General features: G+C 30.6%; 1 protein-coding gene across 1 annotated transcript in view; it reads left to right on the forward strand.

The window, feature by feature from the left end:
• The window catches only part of LOC107446074 (division abnormally delayed protein), a 161,551-nt gene that overhangs the window by 64,212 nt on the left and 75,130 nt on the right, over positions 1 to 22,209 (forward strand). Inside the window, exon 3 of the mRNA XM_016060607.3 lies at positions 6,373 to 7,067. Within this exon, the coding sequence (XP_015916093.1) occupies positions 6,373 to 7,067 (695 nt within the window). The remainder of the gene's footprint in view (positions 1 to 6,372; positions 7,068 to 22,209) is intronic.

Genomic DNA, 22,209 nt, shown 5'->3' on the forward strand with positions numbered 1-22,209 from the left:
TCTTCCGCGGAGTTCTTCAAGATTACACTTTAACAGAAAGGTAAATATCTCAAAATATATCTTAAAGAGCTTAAAAAAATAAATTTTAGCTTGAAAACTGTTGAGTGATTAATAACTTTTGCTCTCTGATGTAAAAATACGAAACTTATTTTCATTTGAAAACTGTAATGTTTAACGACTTTTTAGAATTAGAATAAATTAATGTTCTATACTTGGGCGATTTTATTCATAAACTATTCATTGCTGAAGTTGCTGAATTTCAAACTCTCACTTAAAATTGTACTTCTTTAATGTTTTTAATTAAAGAAGAAGTTCCTGCTTGGTCAACAAGATGTGTTCTTCCGCCAAGTTGTTCAAGAATACATTTTAACAGAATAGTAAATTTCTTAAAGTGTCTTTAAAAAAATGTTTTTAAAAAATGAATTTTAGTTTAAAAAATGTTGCGTGACCTTTGCTCTCTGACGTAAACAATGTATAAAACATATTTTCTAATGAAAACTGTCATATATAAAGACTTGTTTGAATTAGAATAAGTAATGTTCTATATTTAGGACTGACTTTATCTATAAACTATTCGTTGATGAAGTTCGAGGGATTTATAACTCTCTCTCTTAAAATTTTTCTTCCACTGCGATCTTTAGTTTTCTTTCCCGTGATGCTTCATTTTAATTAATAATGCTTTTAATTAAATGGAAAACCATAGTTGTGTTCTTCCGCGGAGTTGTTTAAGATTACACTTTAACAGAAAAGTAAATATCTCACTATATATCATAAAAAAAGTTTTTAAAAATTAATTATAGCTTAAAAAATGTTGCATGATTAATTACAGTTGCTCTCTGACGTAAAAATACAAAACATATTTTTAATTTAAAACTCTTATATTTAACACCTTGTTAGAGTTAGACTAAATCAATGTTCCATATTTAGGGTTCACTCAATAAACTATTCATTTATAAAGTGGTGATTTCAAACTCTCACTTATATTTTTTCTTCTTAGCTTTCTTCCATTATGCTTCATTTTAATTAATAATGCTTTTAATTAAATGGGAAATCCTTGCTCACTCAATATGTTGGGTTCGTCCGCGCGGAGTTGTTTAAGATTACACTTTAACAGAAAAGTAAATATCTCAAAATATATCTTGAAAAAAAAGTTTTTTAAAAAAATAAATTTTAGCTTAAAAAAAGCGTTGTGTGATTAATTACCTTTGCACTCTGGCGTATGCAGGATTCCGTAATCAGACCGCACGCAGGAAAATTTCAAAAGGGTGTTATAGGTAGCGAGAACGAAAAATGAAGTGATGGGGAGGGGATAGATTAATGAGCAAAGTCCCTGCGATCCCATTTAAGAAAAGTAACGTCTTTATCTTCTGTTGTCTTTTACGGGAAGACAGGAAATCGGGAATAAATTAAAGTCACGATATAACTTATTCTGTCGCTCCCGGGCTGAGTGGGAGAGAGAAAGATATATATTTAACGGGAGAATTGAGCCCCGGTGAAATGATAGGTGAAGATCTTTTCCCGTTTTTTGAGTTATGAGCACCCAAAACTGGAGACAAAATTGTCGCTTCAGCAAGCTGGCGTGGAATGATTTAGTGAGAAAATGTCGCTGAATTTATTTCGTTTCATTGGCCGCGATAGATTTCGTGATTGAAACGCTTGGAGTTTGAAAATTGTTGGCAGTTACTGGAATTGGAACCCATTTAAGGGTCTTCCAGAGAAGAAAATGGAAATTTGCCTTATTTGTCACCTTTTATTTTTTCTTTCATCACGTTCTATGATAATAAATGGATTTCTTTAAGCCGAGTCATTGGTGGTGTGGTTATGTTAATTTGTTAGAGTAGGTTTGATAGAATAATACGCGGCATTTGTTTTCTACGTCAATATGAAAGATTTATTAGTTACGTTTTACTGGATGTACTTTAAAGTGATTTCATGCCAAAATACGTTAATCTCGGTTTATAACAGACCTTTTTTAGTGTTAACCTTTTCTTCATTTTATTTTTTGGATTTTCCCTGTTTTGGAATGAATATTATGTCTTTGGAATAATGAATAATTATATTGCTTAAAGTAGTTATGTTTTTGTCTATTTTTAACTGAAAATGTCGTTCTATTAGACAGTTAAAAACGCAAATAATTGTTTTGGTTCGTTTATTACACAGCAGTTCAAAACAATGTACACAAAATTATTGAACTTATGAATTAGCTAAAATTAATTGTTTAACATTATTTTCGAATTGTGGATAAAAAGTGTTGATCCCTACATTTTTGTAGCTTTTTCTTATATATTTTTAATTTTAATTATTTTTGAAATTCTTTTTTAAATGGTATCAAAATTTAATTATCCTCAGGAAAATTGGTTCAATGCTGAAATATAATATTATGACCATGAATTATAATTATGTGCTACGAATTTCTGCTTGATCAACAGAGGGCGCTGTTGTCACAATAATTTTGATTGTGTGGTAGGAAACGGATTGGCATGGGAGGCTTATCAGGAATTCCAACACTATCATATTGTTTGTTTTTATTGTTTACACTTACTAAATTTTATTGTTTTTAAATATGACTTTTTTTATTCAATGCAACATTCTTCACTGAACCAATACACATCGACTGCAGCCTTAATAAAGTGTTACATTGAACCATGGTATCGCATAAGCAAGAAGTTAGAACAAATATATTTCAAAACGTTCCGAAATATAGAAAATTTGAGAAATATTTTCACAAAATACTTAGGTTTTAGTGTAATTCTTCTTTTATTATATGAAAAAATTTAAACCGGAAACAAATAAAGCTTATAATTTCATTGTGTAAAGATTTAAATTTAAATAAATAAATGAATCAATATCCTGATATGTGCACGATAATTTAAATTTAATTCTTACTAATATTCCTCTAAAACAATTTGTCACACCGAAATAAAATAACAATTAGACCTTAAATAAATGTTCCTTCTACCTAACAAATCCGATATCAACACAACAACACCAGGAGTGGCGTTCTAAATTAATTAAATTTCCTTCGGGGATTCTTACAGCCAGGAGGCTTTCATTAGAATTCATTTGCGCGTTAATACTTTTTTCTTCTTTCTTCTGAACATTCTTCATCGAAATCGTTTCTGCCTCCTTTATGTCCAATAATTTCTCTTCGGCTTGTTTCTATCTTTCCTATTTCTGTTGAAAAAGCAGGCCAGAAAAGTCCATCTCTAGTTCTGGAAGCCTGATGAGCGATAGTCCAGAGTAAAGTTGGTATTGGAAATCTATCATTCATTCTGGCCACCTGCTGCCGCAGAATTTCATTGATTTTTTTCTTCCCAACTCATTGAGGAGGATTGCCGAATCGAGAGGGAAAAAAGGAGTTTTGAGAAGCGTTTCAACCGGAAAATGTATCTGCAGAATCTTTTTCTGAAAAGATGTAGTGTTGAAGTTGGTAAGGATGTAGTTAATAACCTCCTTTTTTTTCTTCTTTCTTCTTTTGCGTTAACAACAGCTGATGGTTTTCGCCAATTCGTTCTTAATAGCTTAGAAGTTTTCTGTTAGTCTAGTTCGATTTTGGCAACGGTTCTTTGTTTTATTCGTGAAAGGATAGATTCCAGCGCTGTTGCATAAGATTACCACGTTTACCACCTCTGAACAATAATTCTTGTTTGATATATGTTACGGTGAAAACCTGAAATGTGGTGAATCCAAATTTTACTGGTAAAACCTAGCTTCTACCAAAGTAGTTTGGTAAAAGTCCGAAAGTAATCTTTAGTATGATTCCATTCAGGAATTATACTAAATCTTTGCGGTAAAACCTCGGAGTTACCAAGCCACTTTGATAAATTTTTGGTTTTATCGGTAATACTTAGAATTTACCAGGGTTCGGGCTTTTACAGTTCATTACGTTATCCTAGATTTATTGGTAAAATCTAGCTTCTGTCAAAGTAGTTTTCTTAAAACTTGAAGTAAGCTTTAATCTGATTCCATTTCGCACTTTCACCAAGCTTTTGCGGTTCTCCTAGGAGTTATTTAGCCATTTTAGTAAATCTTAGATTTTGCCGGTAAAACGTTGAATTTACCAGACTTCTGACGTTTGCAGTAACGTATATGCATTTTTTATTATAGATTTATTTCATTATTGTTACAACTTTCATCTGAAAACTTTTTTTGTAATTTTACCTTTCAAATTAGTATTTAAATTTTTTATTTTTTGAACATGAAATGCTTTTCTTATTGTTTTACGTTACACGGAATTGTGGAGTTCTTATAGCCAAATCATATGCCAATGTATTTATATTGGCATATGATTTGGCATATATTTATATGCCAAATCTTTTGGCAGTTCCAAATGTCATTGAATTTTTAGTACATTGCTGGTAAGCACTTTAAGCATATTATATATTATTTTTAAATGGTAATTCCTTTCTGCAAAATGAACACATTTCGTGCTTCATAGTATTGTTTTTAATCTCAAAACTAACCTAATAACTGGTATTTCATCAGCAAAATTTCCTTTTTTTTTGTTTCAACTCATTTTACGAATTCATCTTTTAGTTCTTAATAAATATAAACAGATATAATAAAACTGATAGCTTTCTTATTGCTATAGGCTTTTATTGAATTGCATGATCCACTTTACCACAGCCGCTTAACTTTATATATTAAGATAACTGATAAAGATTAAAGAGTATCAGATAAAATGAGGAAGAAAGTTGAATGTATATTTAGTTAAATCACTAAGACACAAAGAATCACCGGCGCGTGACTCGAATTCAGCTTTGCGGGTAATTGACATTGTAAAAAAAAAGAACTTACTTAGGATTAAGTCTTGTTAGATGAGATTAAGTTAAAACAGATTTTTTTTTAGTTAAGTTTTCTGTTTTCGACTTTTTTTTTCTAAGCTTCTTTTGGTACTCCTCTTTTTTTTTCTTTCTTTTTTTTATTTTTTATTATGCAATACTAAAGATTGAAAAAATGATCTTATATGTTGATGGCAGATAAGGTCAAGTAATTTTTTGGTTCATTGAATATTTTTTTAAATATAATTTTACGAAATATGTAAATTTATGGTGCTGCAAAATTTGTAATAGTATTTTATAGCTCATAACTTATACCAGCACTTATTATTTTGTGATTTAAACCTTTATTTTAAGTATTAATCATTTTCGTTAATAATTGTTAATTGCAATTATTAACAACTGAGACTCGGGGGGGGGGACATTCACCTTCCAATGTGATGAACCGGGTTCGATTTTCAGCGGTGACTGGTTAATACGAAGTCTGCTCCCGGCTTGCACCGACCACAATGCTGACATTAAATATCCTCAGTGTCAGACGGATCTGGTGTGAGAATCCCCTTGCCGTCGGGCTGATCTCAGGAAGTTTTCGTGGTTTTCCTTTCCTTGTAAGGCAAATGCGAGTTAGTTCCATCAAAAAGTCCTCCACGAAGGCTAGTCTGTCCCAATGCTTGATCCAGGAACATTTATAGTCGTTTAAGTCGGCTGCTCAACGCTTGTTAAAACACGAAATAAAATTATTAATTAACAATTGTTAATTTTAATATTGAGGCATGTTAATCTCTGATATCATGTGAGGAGCTTAAGAAAGTCAGGCGACATTTTAATGGAGTTACAAAGAAAAATAAATTGTTTAACTAAATTATTCTTAACATTCGTCTTTACCAAATGTCTGTTTAGATTAATGTTTCGTGGTACAATTTACATCAAATAAGTGTAAAATACACGGTGCGTAGCGTTTTTAAAAAGTGTTTAAAGGTGCTTATTTTCGATTTTCGTTTTTTAAAAGCCTTTAAAAGTGCTTTTTTCATTGGGTGTTTTTAAAAAGTGCTTAATTTTCCCTTTTCGAAAATGAGATTTTTTTTCTTTGCCATGTTGATTTTCGCCACCTATTATACAAAAGAGTGCTTTTTACATTGTTCTATCCTACATTTTCACAATTCATTCAACAACAATCCATTTCGGCTTACCGTCGATCCAAAGCGTATGAAAGCGCCAATCATTTTACCTGTTTGATAAAATACTGGCGAGTGTGCATGTGCGTCTATTGAGCTGGGTTCAGTAAGATTATTGCATTCTCACGTGCAACTTTGCTGCATCTTGCAAGATACTTTCAATTTCAGGCTTCATTTTCAACCCTCTGATATCGAACTGAAAAATCTCTCGAATCTTTTTATGCTGGCTAATGTAAGCAAGATAAGAGTTCTTTGTTAGAAACTAGTTAATTTATCATAATCATGTAAAGTCTTTATTTTGTTAACGTACACAGTGCTTAAAAATATTTTTGAGTTCTTAAAAAGTACTAAAAAGGTGCTTATTTTTTGTTGAAAGATTTGGCTACGCACCCTGAAATATTTTCTTTCTTTCTTTTCAGAAAACTTCCTTGAAATGATTCACGTTTCGCAAAACAACACCAACGTCCTCTTTTCGGAGGTATACAAAAAAATGGACAGCGTTGCACGTGAACCAGTTTCTCAATTCTACGACGATCTGGCTGAATACATCTCGGGAAAATCCCAGGAACTGGAGTCCCGGATTTCGGCCTTCTTCGACATGCTCTTCCCTCTTGTCTACCACCATTCCATAAATCCCAAACTGAAAGATTTCAGTGACGACTACAAAGAGTGTTTACGTGAGACCCAACAGGAGATCCGACCTTTCGGGGATATTGCTGACCAGATCACCATCCAGGTGAAAAGATCCTTCAGCGTGGCCAGGACTATAATCGAGGCTTTCGAAGTCGGTATCTCTGTTATAGGTGTCACAGACAACATGCAATTCAGGCCAGACTGCAACGCTGGTCTTACTAAATTGGTTTATTGTTCTCAGTGCGCTGGATTCGCGAGGACTAAACCCTGCAGTGGATACTGCCTAAATGTTGTGCGGGGTTGTCTTGCTCACGTGGCTGAGCTAGATCAGCCTTGGAGTGACTTTGTGAGTGGCTTAGAGAGGCTCACATCCGGCCTTGTGGCTTCCTATAATATAGAAGAAGTGCTTAGTGTTTTGGATACAAAAATTTCAGAAGCAATAATGTATGCAATGGAGAATGGACCGGAACTTTCTAAAAAGGTAAGATTTTTTTAAAATTCAGACTCTTGAAAGTTACTAGTTATATGAGTCATATTTCCAAATTGTCACTGTCACTGCAACTTGTGTACATTTCATTGAAGCTCTTTATGTTAAATGAGCCGTGATGGCTCAATAGAACGGTCGTGTTTCATTTCCCATTGCATTATATGAAAAATGTAATATTTTATAAGAACAGTTTACCTGTACGTAATTTATAAGATGGTTGTGTAGCCAGCCAACTAATTATCTCTCAGATTAATGTGGAGCTATCGCCCTGTTTTTAATTATTTTTGTTCTTCCTTTAACTTTCATGGCAGAATTGTGTTTTCTGTTTAGAAGTTAATTAAAATAGAATGCTTTATAACAAGTTGAGTCGAATTTCTAAATTATTATTTCTTGAAATTAAAAATATTGACCATCGAAGGTAAAACCAAATATATTTTTATTCAGTCAACAGCCTCATAACTTTATGTTTGCGTACAAAAAAAAGTAGTTTCTGAGTTAATAATATTGTGTCGAACGTAATCTTATAGAGTGGTCTCTTGGACTCTGATATGGAGAAGAAAGAATTAGCCGTGAATAAGAACTAAACCTCATCTTTACCATCTAAGATGATTGCGATATTTTTTCCTAGTTTCTTGCTGTAAGACCTAAATTTTTCAAATGGTATCACTGACATTTAAAAGAAACATTTACACAAACTGATTCAAGCCATGCAGGAAGGGCGGCATTGCGGAAAAGATTTTATTGTCCTGAATCTAAACAGTTGGCAAAAATGAAATTTATCGGCCATCAATGTCTTTTAAGTACAAGACAGCACCATCAAACTAATTGGAATGCTTCACTTTCCACCAACTTCTAGGGATGGTATAGCTATCTTAACGGGTGTATGCCCACTAAACTTCTTTCCATCAAACTGAAAAATAGTTGTAAAAGCTACCATAAACATGGTATTGTGGGTGTTTATGAGGGTATCTCCGGTGGGCGTTGAGTGGGCGCCAGGTTAGATGTTTTGTTTCGCTTATGGACGTTAATAAAGCAACATGTTTCAAGGTGGGTTTTCACTTCACTTTCATAAATAACCGGAAACTATCCTGACAGTTTTCATAATCGAGATTATGATCCACCCTGGGTGCATCTTGACCTTTTTAAGCGATTTGTTACTTCTAACGCTACATTTCTTTTTGCGAAATTTTGTTTATGGTTCTTGTTCAATACTTTGAGAAGTTATGATGTCATACCGTTCAAAGTAAACCTGTTTTTTTTTCCCCTTAATTTTTTTTTTTAAAGTATAATCCCATTCGTTGTTTATTGTGAGTCATGGGTAGTAAATTGTTTATTCAAGGTCACTGTGAAATTTTGAAGGTGTGTTAAAAAATATAAAAATTTTAATATGAGAAATGTGAAACTACTCATTTTGTACGGAACGTTGCGTGCTTGAAATGTGTTCCATTTAAAATTGTAACCAATTAGATTATGGAAAATAAATAATCCCTAGGAATTGAAGTGGTAAGATTTTCTTGATTAAAACTTCATTCGCTATAAACAATATACAAAATGGCTATAACAGTCGAGATGTTTCTAGCGCTCAAAAATAGGAGCCTAGTTTCAGGACTTGCCAGTTGTGAATGAGAAGAACAAATCACTTTTGTTTCTTCTCATTCACGTTTGTCAAGTCTTAAAAATGGGTGCCTATTTTCGAGAGCTTGAAACATGTCGACTGTTATTTCCCTTTTATGAATTTTTGAAACGAACGAATTTTTTTTCTTTTAATCAGACAATTAGATTATAGTTTTATCATATTTTAGTTATGTGTGAAACTTACAATAAATATTGCAACAATTATTAAAAAATAAAGTGTTTTTCCCCTGGATTCTACTAATGCTAATATTTCATGAAATTTTTATAATTGTTTGTATCTACGCAGGTATATAAAAATATTTATTAAACAAGAAGGGGAAAAAAAAAGATAATTCTATGACACAAACAAATTTTGAGATTAGTTAGAACACCTATATAAAAAGTGTACCTATATAAAAATAAAGCTACATTACTACCTATATTAAAATAAAACTACAAGCTCTACCTTACAAAAAATATTGTTATTATATATAATTTTAAATTTTTTTAATATATATGTCTCGTGGTATAATATGTTATATATAATATATATAATATATATATGATATCGTTATATAGTATGTCTCATTATTAAAAAAAATTTTAATCACACAGTTAATCTAATTGACATAATACATCCTTTTAAACGATAAGGAACTTGATGTTGGTTTATGTAATTATATTGTCAAGATAAAAATACAAATAAGGATATAATTCTTAAATTATCGAATCTGTTAAACTAGTTCCTTTACTAGTTTAATCCAACTTATAATAATTTTTCTGTTTTAAGTAATACTTTGGGCGTCCGGCCACAATTTATATTCCTTCATAAATCATGTAAAAGTAGCTTCGATCTATAACTCGCTTATAATGAAACTCGGAACCGAAATAGCGTTATTAACTAGAGTGACACATATGATCTAGCACCAAATAATTGTAGGACTAGAAATGTTAACTATTTATAAAACCCTTTTCATACTTGACCATTACTCAAACTCCAGAAGCTTTGAGGATTGGCCGTTCCCTGGACATTTAAGTAGGGAGATAAATAGCCACCCATGACCGACCGTTGCAAACTCTGACATTTGTGTCATGGAAAAATAATCCTTTCCTTCCGCAATTGATCACATTATATATTTTAACCTCACGTCCTGCAAAGGAGAAAATATCTTACCAAAAATGGAATATCCGCTTCGGCTGATTTACAAGAATTTCGGTGACTTTATTGTTTTTTTTGGAATTGACGCGTCGTCTTTCTCGGGAATTGAAATTCTTGCTTAAATATTTATGTATATCTAGATAATGCATAACCAGCTCTATCGTGCATGCATTTGTTTCTGTTGTCTTGTTTGTTTTTGAAAAAGCAATTTACCCTATCGTTGCGTGCAGCATTTCTATGTTTCTTTTGGCGTTAGTCTACTTTTTCTCTCCTCACGTTTTACTTTCTTCCATTTCTGCATAACTTGCATTGTCTGTTTCGCTCCCCAATCCCCTTTTTTATTCGTCGAAATTGTCTTGGAATATGTTAGATTCTTAAGAATATTTTAGCTTTTAGAATAAAATCTCTAATTCAAACCAGTCATAGCTGCTTACAAAAAAAAAGAAGAAAAAAAAAGCAAACGATTTGAAAATTCGATTAAAGAAAAATGAAGAAATAAAAATGTATGGTTTGAATTTGAATAAATTATAAAAACGAAGTTCGTCATTTACAGACTATAAAATGTTGTCAGGTGATTCCAACTGAAATAATTACATAGGCTTTTATTAATTTTCTACATTGTCTGCACCAAGTTGTTGCTGTGAAATATTTTTAAAAAATATTGTTTTTATCAGTTAGCCGTACAATCAGTTTATAAACTTAGTTACTTATTTGGAAACGTAGTGAGAATAAATAGATAAAGTAGTGCAAATGATAAAATGTCATCTTCCAAAATTTAAAAATTAGCTCTATAGTTTATAAAAAATTAACTGCATTGATAGCAAATTATATTTTTTATTTTCTCAATTCTTATAAAAACGGATAAGAATTGATGCAATATCAGAATACTTTCTTACGACTTAAAATAAAAATTTATTATTTATTTTAGAAATATTTACTATATATTTCGGAAATTAATCGCCAAGGATGAATTACCAGAAGTACATGGTCGAAAAACAGTTGAGAATTCTAGTCGAACCTTGCTGTCATAAACTTACTTTAGGTGGTTGAGCTACTATTTATTATAGTAATGTGTGGTTTAACAATAGCAGGGCATTGTCATTTTCCAAAAGCATCTCTTTGTATTCTACTTTTTTAAGCATTAACATGCTTGGCCAGGTAACCAAATTGATGAGTGCGTCTATAACCACAGGGATGTTAAGTTATGGGCAGTTAGAAACGTTCTCAGTGACCATTTCGAATATTTACGATCTTGGTTCTTTTGAAAATTTTGTCAATTCTATCCGTTCACTCTTTTTTAAAAAGCTTTTCTTATGTTTATCGCAGTTGGAATCATGGGCAAGCGGTAACTAATGTATTTTTGTTGCTTTGAGAGCGGGGTTAAGCGTGTAGCTAAACAAAACAGAATACAGTAGAATCTTTACTTTATGGTTTTCCAAATCGTTTTATATGCGTCGCAGCTTAGTAGGGGTGCTGTCTTAAATTACTTGCCACCCATTTCTTGCGGCTACTAGTTCTGTTGAAAGAATAAGGCTAGACGGTGGAATTTTTGTATTGACTATGGACTGTGGCCAAATAAAATATCACGAGATGAATTAACTGTTTTCCAAATTATTTAAGAATAAAATGTTTATATTTGCCTTTTGTTATCATCTCATTTAAACCTATTATTTATCTAAAAGTTCTGATAGTTTTGCTTCATTTAGAAATTAGACTTCCGTATAAATTCCGGGAAGGTTGAGAATAGTTTAGAATGATTTACTGCTGTCTAAAATTTTTAAGCTAAACTAAAAAATCATTTTAGATAGAGTCATTTTATTTTATTTAATATCAAACGAGTAATAAACTCACTTTATTTTTGTGTTTTTTTTTAATATTCTAACATAATAAGCAAATATTTTTAATTAATTATTTCTTTATTTATGTATATGTTTTTTATTATTTTTAATGTTGTCTTTAATATCTAACAAGCAATAAATTCTCTTTATTTTTTGTGTTGTAATATTATTAATTAATATTGAAATAGTATTCTGATTACAGAACACATATCTTTTAATTTTATTAACTTATTTTTCTTATTCGAAAAATTAAAAACCTTTTAGCGAAACCTAACCCTTCATGAACTTCAATATTTTAAATTCTTATTCTTAAGGAAGTTGTTAGAAAAGAGCACATTTTAAGTGTTCTATTTTAAATTCGATCATGCTTCTGTTCCTTTTTACGTTAACTTGGTTTTTTAATAAATTTTTACGCCTAAATAATATTACAAAAGTAGCCAAAAAGGAAAATGCATTTGTCTGGTTTAATAAATCGTAAATAATGACTCAATGAAGCCAATCAATAAACATATTTATTGCTATTTATCATCTTCTATGCATCCCGATATAGATTGGACTTTTGATAAAGTAGCCGGTCTGCAATGGTCGTTTCCTTCTTATATAACAGCAGCTGCTGTATTCTCATCTCTCTGTGCTCTCTGGAATGACTGGAATTCTCTTGGAACACCTCAATCACTGCCTTCCCCCACCATGATTCCAGCCTCCACCACCACACGATTTGCAACCCCCTGCAACCAAACAATGTCCCTGTTTCTTTGATAAACTTTACCTCACATTTTTTTTTCTCCATTCCCTGTGGAATTTCCACATCCGAAAAGAAATTTCGGACCACCTTTTCCTCCTCTTATTCCCTATTTAAGCAATTACTTTTCTGCTACTGGACTAGGGAGTGGGGGTTTAAGGGAGGGGGGAAGTTGCTGTCCGATCTTCATATTTGTGTATGAGCCCGGAATGGTGGTGCATTGTTGATGCTGAGTAAATCCTTTGAGCTTTGTCACTAAACCCCCCTTTTGCTTCATCCGTTGCATTTTTCCCTGTTGTGTTGTTTGTTGTGTGTCGGCGTGACCGTTCTTCTGGAATTTAATTTTCTGTTTTGGTATGTTCTTGTTCCTGTGTGGTGCATGGTTATACACTAGGGTCGTGTGCACGGCTTGAAGAAATGGTTCTGTGGGAGAATGATAAGCATTCATTCTGAAGTAAATGCGAAATATTTGTTGTCGTTATTCCCTCTATTAGACCAGATTGTGTGGATGTTTATTACGCATTTGTGGTGGAGCTTAGTAATTGGTTTATGTATTAGATATTTGTCAGCGTTTTCTTTTATTATCGCTGCTATGGAAGCATTGTTAATTGCTATTCACTTAGTGCTTTCAACAATGTGACAATTAATGTAGTACAATTATTGTTTCGGTACTGTAATAAAGTACCTTCTTCAGCGTGGAAACACTGAATGAAAGAGAATCTTTGAGTAGCGAAGCACAGAATCTCTTTTGAGTTTCGACACTGAAGAAGGTGCTTCATTACAGTACAGAAACGGTATTATGTCGATGTTTTCATTAATTTTGCCTTCTTTACGTTGATTTAACTTAATGACATATTTTGTTGTTGTTTTTTTTTTTTGGTTTTTTGAAAATATTTACGGACACACTTCTCACTTGTAGAATCACAGTTCTCACTTGCAGAATCACAGTTCTCACTTGTAGAATCACACTTCTCACTTGTAGAATCACACTTCTCACTTGTAGAATCACAGCTCTCACTTGTAGAATCACCAGTTTTTCAATAAAAGTTACGAAGCGAAACACAGAATATCTTTCCTTTAAAGTTTCAATACTGAAAAAAGTACTTCATTGCAGTACTTGAACGTATATATTAACATTAATTTTGTAATTTTTTCACATTGTTTCAAATGTGTACACGCGTTTTTTTAAACTTAAGTTTTATTTTGACCAGCATACTTTCCACTTACAAAATCACAATACTAGTTTTTCTATAAAAATAGGAAACTATAGATTGAAAAAAATTTGTCAATTGCGTTTAAAGCAGCAAGTTTTCCTCCCTCTCTAGTCTCAATATAAAAGGTAAATCACCGTTACATTAAAATGTATATTGTGGAAAGACAGATGTTTTCTATTTTGTTATATATATAACTCCATGACTTAAGTCTTTAATCATTAATAAAATTCCAAATTGCATACTTATATAAATAAGGATATTAAATAAATGAATAAAAGCTTCTAATTGTAAAAGTTTTAATTTTACCAAAAAAAATCTGATATCAATGCTCAAAAATTAAAATGAATTAAGGGTGTGTTTATTCTATTAGTTTTATGATAAAAATGTGTGAGTTAGAATTTGGAAAGCTAAGAAACTCGTTCGTAAGATAAGCTTCATTAACACACTCCAATATTTCACACTACGGGGAGGTAGTTTTTTTATTTTATTTTTTATGACATGTATAACTTCTATACTATCTCCCTCTACTCATTTTTAAATACAATGAATGATTAGGTTGTATTTCGTCTCCCCTGGATTCTCACGACCCTTGGGCCAGCCCATTTGCCACTCGAGGAAATCAAAACCCCGACAGGGGGCCTCTTCCGCCCCCTCTGTAGAAATTTCGTTGAGTGCATCTCTGTGTGTTACGAAGTGCTCCATTGTAGGGTTTTCTTTTTAAACAGCTGGAAGCCGCGATTTGTTTTTGATAATTACAAGTATTTTCACTTAATTTTTTTCCCCATCGCAGAAATGATTATTATGTTTGTTCGTTTAATTCTTAGGTTCGTTTCTTTAAACGGTGAGAAAATTATGCATATTTTTCGAGTAAAAACAACAAATATTATAAATTAGAGAGGAAGGAAGAAAAAAAAAAACGAATGTCTCATTACATGAAGTTCTGGAAATACAGATTTCGTGAAATGTATTTATTCATATTAATAAAAAATAAATTCATATTAATAAAAAATAAACAAAATGTTGTTTGAAAACTTTTGAGGAAAGTTATATTAAATTTTACTATTCTCAATTAAATATTGCATATCACATTTTTTTTTCTTACTTAATTTTGGTAATTTTTTTTCTGCTTATTCCTCTTTCATTTTTAACTCATTTACAATTTACATTATATTTTTTAGAAACATCGACGCATTATATAAAAATTTATTTTTGTCTCTTTGGATAATTCTTCTTTATTTTGAAATGTCTCTCGTAAATCGGAAAGGAACTCAAGCCCTGTTCACATTTAAAACTTCGATTTTACTTGTTAAAGCGAATTGTTTCCCTAACAAGAGAGGTTTTACAATATTCGAAAAGAACATAATTTCCTACACCCCACACCAACTGCTGTTCCTGGTACAAAGCTTTCCCACATCACACCCACCTGGCGCCCCAAACCCTTAATGCCTTGCACTGAAGCCGACAATTCAACTGTATCTCTTCTGCCTATCTCTACCAACAATTTCCATTGTGTCTCAAAAAGAGAATGCATAACGTCTGTCGTGGCACAAAATGCATGATTGGCGTGGCGGGTATTTTGGTTACATCATATTTCGATTCCCCTTTATTCCCTCATGCCATATTTTTTTTCTTCTCGTTTTTAAATATTTTTCATTCATAATTCTTTCTATTTCTGTTTTCTTTAAAAGTGTGAGACTCCATATGTTAGAGGCAATGGATTTACTCTTTACCACGACAAATGTTATTATTGTATTGTAATCCCATAATCTCAAATAAACAATAGGTTATTTTTACATGAAATCTGTAGAAATTTTTAATCAAAGTTAAATCTTACTGCTTCAGTTTCTTGGGATTATTTATTTAATATATAATGTAGAAAAGGTTGAGTTTTTTTTTTTTAATTACTAGAAAAAAGATTGGCGCAATTATTATTTTATTTTAAACTTACCAAGAAAAAACAATAATTGATTTCGAATCGACAGCGTACTTATAAATGATGATGCGCATCGATTGTACTACTATTTCAACATTCGAAATTTTATTGCAGTCCTAACTTTTTAAATAAGAAATGATGTAACCAAACACCATCATTACCAATTAGAGACGAGTACTCTTTCTTAAATTATGATCTCTATTGTGGCTGCTTTTGTGTTTTTTCCTTCTTCGATTCGATGCCCATTTATTAATTATAAAAAGTGATCTAAATCATTCTATGACGCTGCTATTGATCCTGGAATATACTGAGTCAGTATCCTTTATTGCTGCTAACCAGAAATTGTGAGTGAACAAGGGGATGGGTTAACCGCTTCCGTACGAACTGCCAATTTGCAGTGCCAGATCTTAATAAAGTAGGAACGTGCGGGTTAATTTCATTTATTAGACGCTTCCTCTTTTTTTTTTCTTTCTTCCTAAGCGGATGTCACTTGTTTTGTGTTGTGCTGAAGTTTTTGCAAGTTGTGACAATGAATCAAGTTTAATCTGTGAGGTCAACTTTCACAATAGGGTGGATTTTATTCTGTTGTTCGGTTTTAAAAACAAACAAACTGAGATGATATTTCAGACCAACGGTTCCCAAAAGATGTTCCGCGGAACCCCAGGATTCACAGTGATTCCATGAGTTAGGATTTTTTTGCTTTTTTTTAGATGACGGGAATTCCATGCGTTAGGACTTTTTTTATTTATTTATTTAAAATGATTTTTGAAACCTGTAATAGGTTAGCATTTAACGAATAATCCATTATTTATTTAATAATCAGATTATTATTACGAAATTATATATTTAAAACGCCAATATAAAAAAATACCAGATTTTGAAATACATATTTGGATTTTTTTTGTTATTACAATATTTTGAATAAATAACTAAAAGAATATGTATTTACAAATGGTATCAGTATTATTCACTGAACTTTAAAAATTGAAATAAAATAATCAAAATCAAAGATTGCGTATTATTTTTATCCGATAATCATTCTCATGTTTTATAACAGTTCTTCTTCAAAACCAATTATTCAGTTTATTTTATTCAATTTGATTTATGTAAACTATAGGCCGCTGCAGACTTGCGAATAATAATAATAAAAAAAAAACATTCTTTACAATATATGTTTCGAAATCAAATTACGTTTTTTTTTTATTTATTATAACATTCACACCTACTAACTTTTTCGCTTTTTTAATATATTTATTTTTGTTTTCATTTTATTATTCTTATTAACTTACTTAAGAACAAAGTTTCTTTTAACGAAATTGAAATAATCTTTTCTATACTATAATTTTTGAAAATTTTCTTTCCTATTTTTTTCAAAAGATTTATTTATTTTATTTCCGTTTGGCTTTTATTTATTCTGAGTCTTAATTGTCAAATGAGCTTGGTTTTATTTATTATTATTTATTTTTTAATGGCTGTTCTCACTAAGTTAGTATTTGTAAAAAGCGAAAATCTATTTGTCAGCGATTTAATATATACAAAGCGTAGTTTTTTTACGCTATATTTCACTTTTGTAAAAGAAAAAAAAAAAGCTTTTTAATTAAGATTAGTTTTATCTATTCGTTACTTTAAAAATTAAATAATTAATAAATAAATAAAATTAAGTAAATACAAAACAAAAACTGATCTTCGGTTATTATTTTTCTTAGTCATGACAATAAAAAATTATTTCAAGAGATTTTCTTTCATAACAGCTTGTTTTTTTTTCCTCCCCCTTTGTAAAATATTTCTCTTTCTCTTTAAATATTTATCGATTTATTTTTCCCACTAATTCTTTATTTTATTTAATTCATTTTAGCAATTTCTCGGAATCTTTAGAACAAAACCATTTATTACGAGCTTAAAAGAAACAACTTCGAGTGCTAGAGGCATTAAACATATAAAATTGTAATTACCGTCCCCACTTAAATGATGGCTCTATCTTGCGCCTTTTTAAACATAAAAATATAAAAAAAGGAAAACAAAAATGGTTAAAAGCACATAAAGGAAATAATGCATACCATATGCGTAAATTTAATGCGAGATTGAAAATACTTCATTTCTTTAAGGAGGGAAAAAAAATCCAGATTTTGGACAAAAAATATTTTTGGAAGTCATTACGAAATAAATAAAACCTTAATGCTTAATGAGAAAATTCATTAAAACAGCTAGATTTCTTAATAGAATAAACGAAATTATTTATTTTTTCCTTCATTTGTAAACAGTCTTCTTTTACTGAATTGTTTTCCTTTGAGTTAAACTACGTTTTGTTTTCTTATCTTAATCAGAATTGCAAGAATAGATATCTAAACTTAGTTTATCATACTTTTTAAGCTTTATTCTAGCGTGATATGTTTATATTTACCACTTACTGTAATTGCAATTATTCTAATTAATTTTGAAAATGTTTAACTTTAATTACTGATTCTCTACTTTTTTTGTCGTGCATTATTTAATAAAATAAAAGGAAAATATCGAGTAGATACGATTTTTTAAAAGAAATTTTTTATCAGATTTTTTTTGAAAATCAAAATTAAGTGTGATACTGCGGTCAACGACCACAGTTTTATTCTAAAAAATTATTTATTTATTAGTATTACTTCTTAATTCATGAGTTTTAAAATTATTTCTGTTCTTTCCAAGGACCGAAACACACCCAAAAGTCTAATGCAAACGATTCTTTTTGCTGGGTTAATTTTATACCTAAGTAATTTTACTCGTCAATTGTTCATAGTCATAAAAATAAAACAAATATGGTTTATACATAACTTTTTTTGTACATAATATGTAATTTTGTAATAAAAAAATTTAATTAAACTGTACTATATTTTAATTTTTTTTAAAAATTATAATAATAAAAAATCGAATATTATACATATATTACAGTGCGTTATAATTTTTTCAGCAAGTTGAGATTCTCTCTTATTTTTTTTTCCATTTTTTTTTTTCAAAGTAGGCTTTTGTTTTTTGATGGATACACAAGTTTTGGGGTAAATAAAATATAAAACAGCCCCGGGGAGCATGTTTATAACTTATTTTCCGGGCAAGTTTTATTTTGTTCGCCATGCACATGATGTCTCCTAGAATATTTACACTTTTTCCAAAACTTTTTGCGTAGTTTTCTCCATCCCAAACTAAACTTCAGACAAAAATGACCTCTATCGATATAAATAGAGAAAATGGCAGGAAATCTGGTCTGAGAAAAAGTTTTCTGGAAAGAAAGAAGAAAAAAAAGGCGTTTTTCTTACCAAGTTTGGTGTCAGAACTGTAGAATAGATGGACTTTTTCGAAGGAAACAAAAGAACAGCGTTAGATTTTCAAGGATACTGGATGGAATATTCTTTTTTGGAAAAAATTGCTGAACTCTGAGAAAATTGTCGGAGGGTTCTCATTAAAGACCCATTTGTGTTTTGGGAGCTCCGGTTATTTTTCTGCGTGTGATGTATTCGAAATATGTTTTTATTTTTACTCTTTTTTTTATATTTATTTATAAACAGTTATTGTTATTCAAATTCGTTTTTAAGTGATAGTTTAATGTTAAAAAATGATTCGTTTATTTTTTCATTTCGCACGATGGCAGTTATTAAATTAGATTACCGCTGTATATCACGTTTAAATAAAATTATCCATAAAAAGCAGCAATTTTTTTTTAATGTAAGACTATTATAATCTTGACCTGCAAACCCAAATTTTATTTATTTTTATTTCGATTTTTTTTAAATTTGTTATTGCATTTATTTTATTTGTTATGGGCATTATTTATTTATTTTTCAAAACACGTCTTGAAATCGACTTTCACCTCTAAAGAAATAATTCATCTTTAAATTATAATAAATGTAGTTTTACTTCTTCCCAAAGCTGTTTTTTTTTTGTTTTGTTTTTTCTCCCAGTAAATAAACCGTAGGTGTTTGAAATAAGTGGGAGAAAAAAGAGAATCACAAACCTCTTTTTGAATATTATATTTGTCATAGTTAAAATTAATCGTCTGAAATTTGAAGCCGTTGCCATTTCGGTTATTTTAAATTCTCTTTTTAATTTACAAAAAAAAAATTATGATAAAAAGAATTAAAAGTATCTTGCTTAAGCATTGCTCATACTTTTGTGAACAAAAATAAGCAAGTTGCAGACTTCGTTCCGTAATATCAATGGAAGTAGATGAAAACGCACGGTTTGTTACTTGCTTCTAGAGAAACCGGTTATTATTGTTACAAAGTTTCGAAATCGGAAAATTGGTCAACATTTGCGTTGCTAATTGGAAAAACTATAAAATAATACTTACATACTCATTATTTAAACAGCTTCATTTTTTTTATGAAAGGAAAAATTACAATTGAGATAATTTTTAGACTTATTAACGTTGCATTTTTAATAGCCCACTCTAAAGAATTCTCGATCGAATTACGGATTTTTTACCATAAAATCCATTTTTACCGGGATTTTTTTACGGAACAGAAAACTGATACACCGTAATTTTTATATTATTAATTATCATAAAATCACTGAATCACTCTAATTGAATAAGTATTACTGTNTTCGGTTATTTTAAATTCTCTTTTTAATTTACAAAAAAAAAATTATGATAAAAAGAATTAAAAGTATCTTGCTTAAGCATTGCTCATACTTTAGTGAACAAAAATAAGCAAGTTGCAGACTTCGTTCCGTGATATCAATGGAAGTTGATGAAAACGCACGGTTTGTTACTTGCTTCTAGAGAAACCGGTTATTATTGTTACAAAGTTTCGAAATTGGAAAATTCGTCAACATTTGCGTTGCTAATTGGAAAAACTATAAAATAATACTTACATACTCATTATTTAAACAGCTCCATTTTTTTTATGAAAGGAAAAATTACAATTGAGATAATTTTTAGACTTATTAACGTTGCATTTTTAATAGCGCACTCTAAAAAATTCTCGATCAAATTACGGTAAAAATTCAGCCGATATTTTTTACCATAAAATCCATTTTTACCGGGACTTTTTTACGGAACAAAAAATTGATACACCGTAATTTTTATATTATTAACTATCATAAAATTACTGAATCACTCTAATTGAATAAATATTACTGTAAAAATTATGGCATAATATTTTACGATAAAAAAGGATTTTACGAATGATTGACCCAAAGTACCGGTACTAGATCGTAATTTGATCGGGAATTTTTGACAGTGCTTAATTATTTATTTTATGTGTTGTCTTAAGTCTTTGGATTTTAAAATAATATTTAAAAAAAAACTGGAACTTTTAATAAAATAAATGCATATTTTATTAAATTTTATTTTTATTCCTATCTAAAATTATTGGTATGTGCGAGTTATGTTTATTTTTAAAATACCAGAACTCAGTATTTTTCTTACGGATAATTTCACTTCTCTTTAAACTTAGTCACAGTGTTTTTTTTCTTCTTTTTACTGAATTCGTGCAGTAGTCTATCTTCAAATATGAATTATTTATTGCTCTCTTCTTCTTTTACCGATGTATCTATTTTGGGTATAATAACTTCAACCTAAGCAGCAAATGATAAAATCCAGCGATTTTTTTCTTTCGTGATACTGTCACTGGATCTTTCAGCTGTTCGATAAATTGAGTTTAAAAAAAATGAAAGGCAAATACTTTTAAGATGAAACCCTGGTTGAAAGAAATATAGCGCACGTGTGTATCGATTTTTATTTTTGTAACAGTTCTTTACATTAAATTTTTTTTAAAAATATTTTAACTTTTTGTTCGAAGAGAAAGGTAAAAAGATGACTTCTGAATAATATTAAATATACTATAATAGTGTTCTTTCGATTTTTTACCATTTAATTTTTTTTTCTTTTTCTTTAAAGATCTGTTCGAAGTTAAAAGTAAAAATACAATTTTAAAAAAAAGCTTTGATTTATTCTCGCTTTCTATAAGGATCAAATGTGGACAATTGATCCTTCGGTTGGATCAAATGTGGACAATCATACGGACAATTGGATCCTTCAATTGTTCAAGAAGAAGAAAATAACTATACCCACACATGTGACCTATGACGTCAGTGCCAGCTGATCGTTTTTATTTTATATTTTGCAACCATTGTTGAACAGCCGATCCAATCTCCTGGGTTTACGACTACTAATGTTCAACTCCGCAGCCTTGTAATTTTGAACCTAATCCGGAAGACAAGGGAACTCCTGGATCAAGTATTTTGATAAATTTGCCTTCGTGGAGGACTTTTTGAGGGAACTAACCCGCATTTTTGATACATAGAGAGGAAAACCTCCCACGATTAATTGGACGGCTAGGGGACTTGAATCCATGATCCGTCTACCATTGAAAATATTTCATGTCAGCACTGTGGGCGGTGCAAGCAGGATGAATTCATATCGACCAGCTATCGGTGGGATTCGAACCTGGTTCACCTTATTGGAAGGCGAGTGCTCTATCCCCTGAGCCTCCATGGCTCCAGCTGATCGTTTGTAAGGAAAATGGCGTGTTAAAGTTGAGCTAAATTTCTTCACATAAGTTAAAATGTTAATTAAGGTGAAGCTAATTAAATACCGCGTCATATCCCGCATCGGATGTGTTAAAATATCTATATGATGAAATATCTTTCTCGTCTACATCTTTTACT

This window comes from Parasteatoda tepidariorum, chromosome 1 (genome assembly GCF_043381705.1).
Source record: "Parasteatoda tepidariorum isolate YZ-2023 chromosome 1, CAS_Ptep_4.0, whole genome shotgun sequence".
NCBI lineage: Eukaryota > Metazoa > Arthropoda > Arachnida > Araneae > Theridiidae > Parasteatoda > Parasteatoda tepidariorum.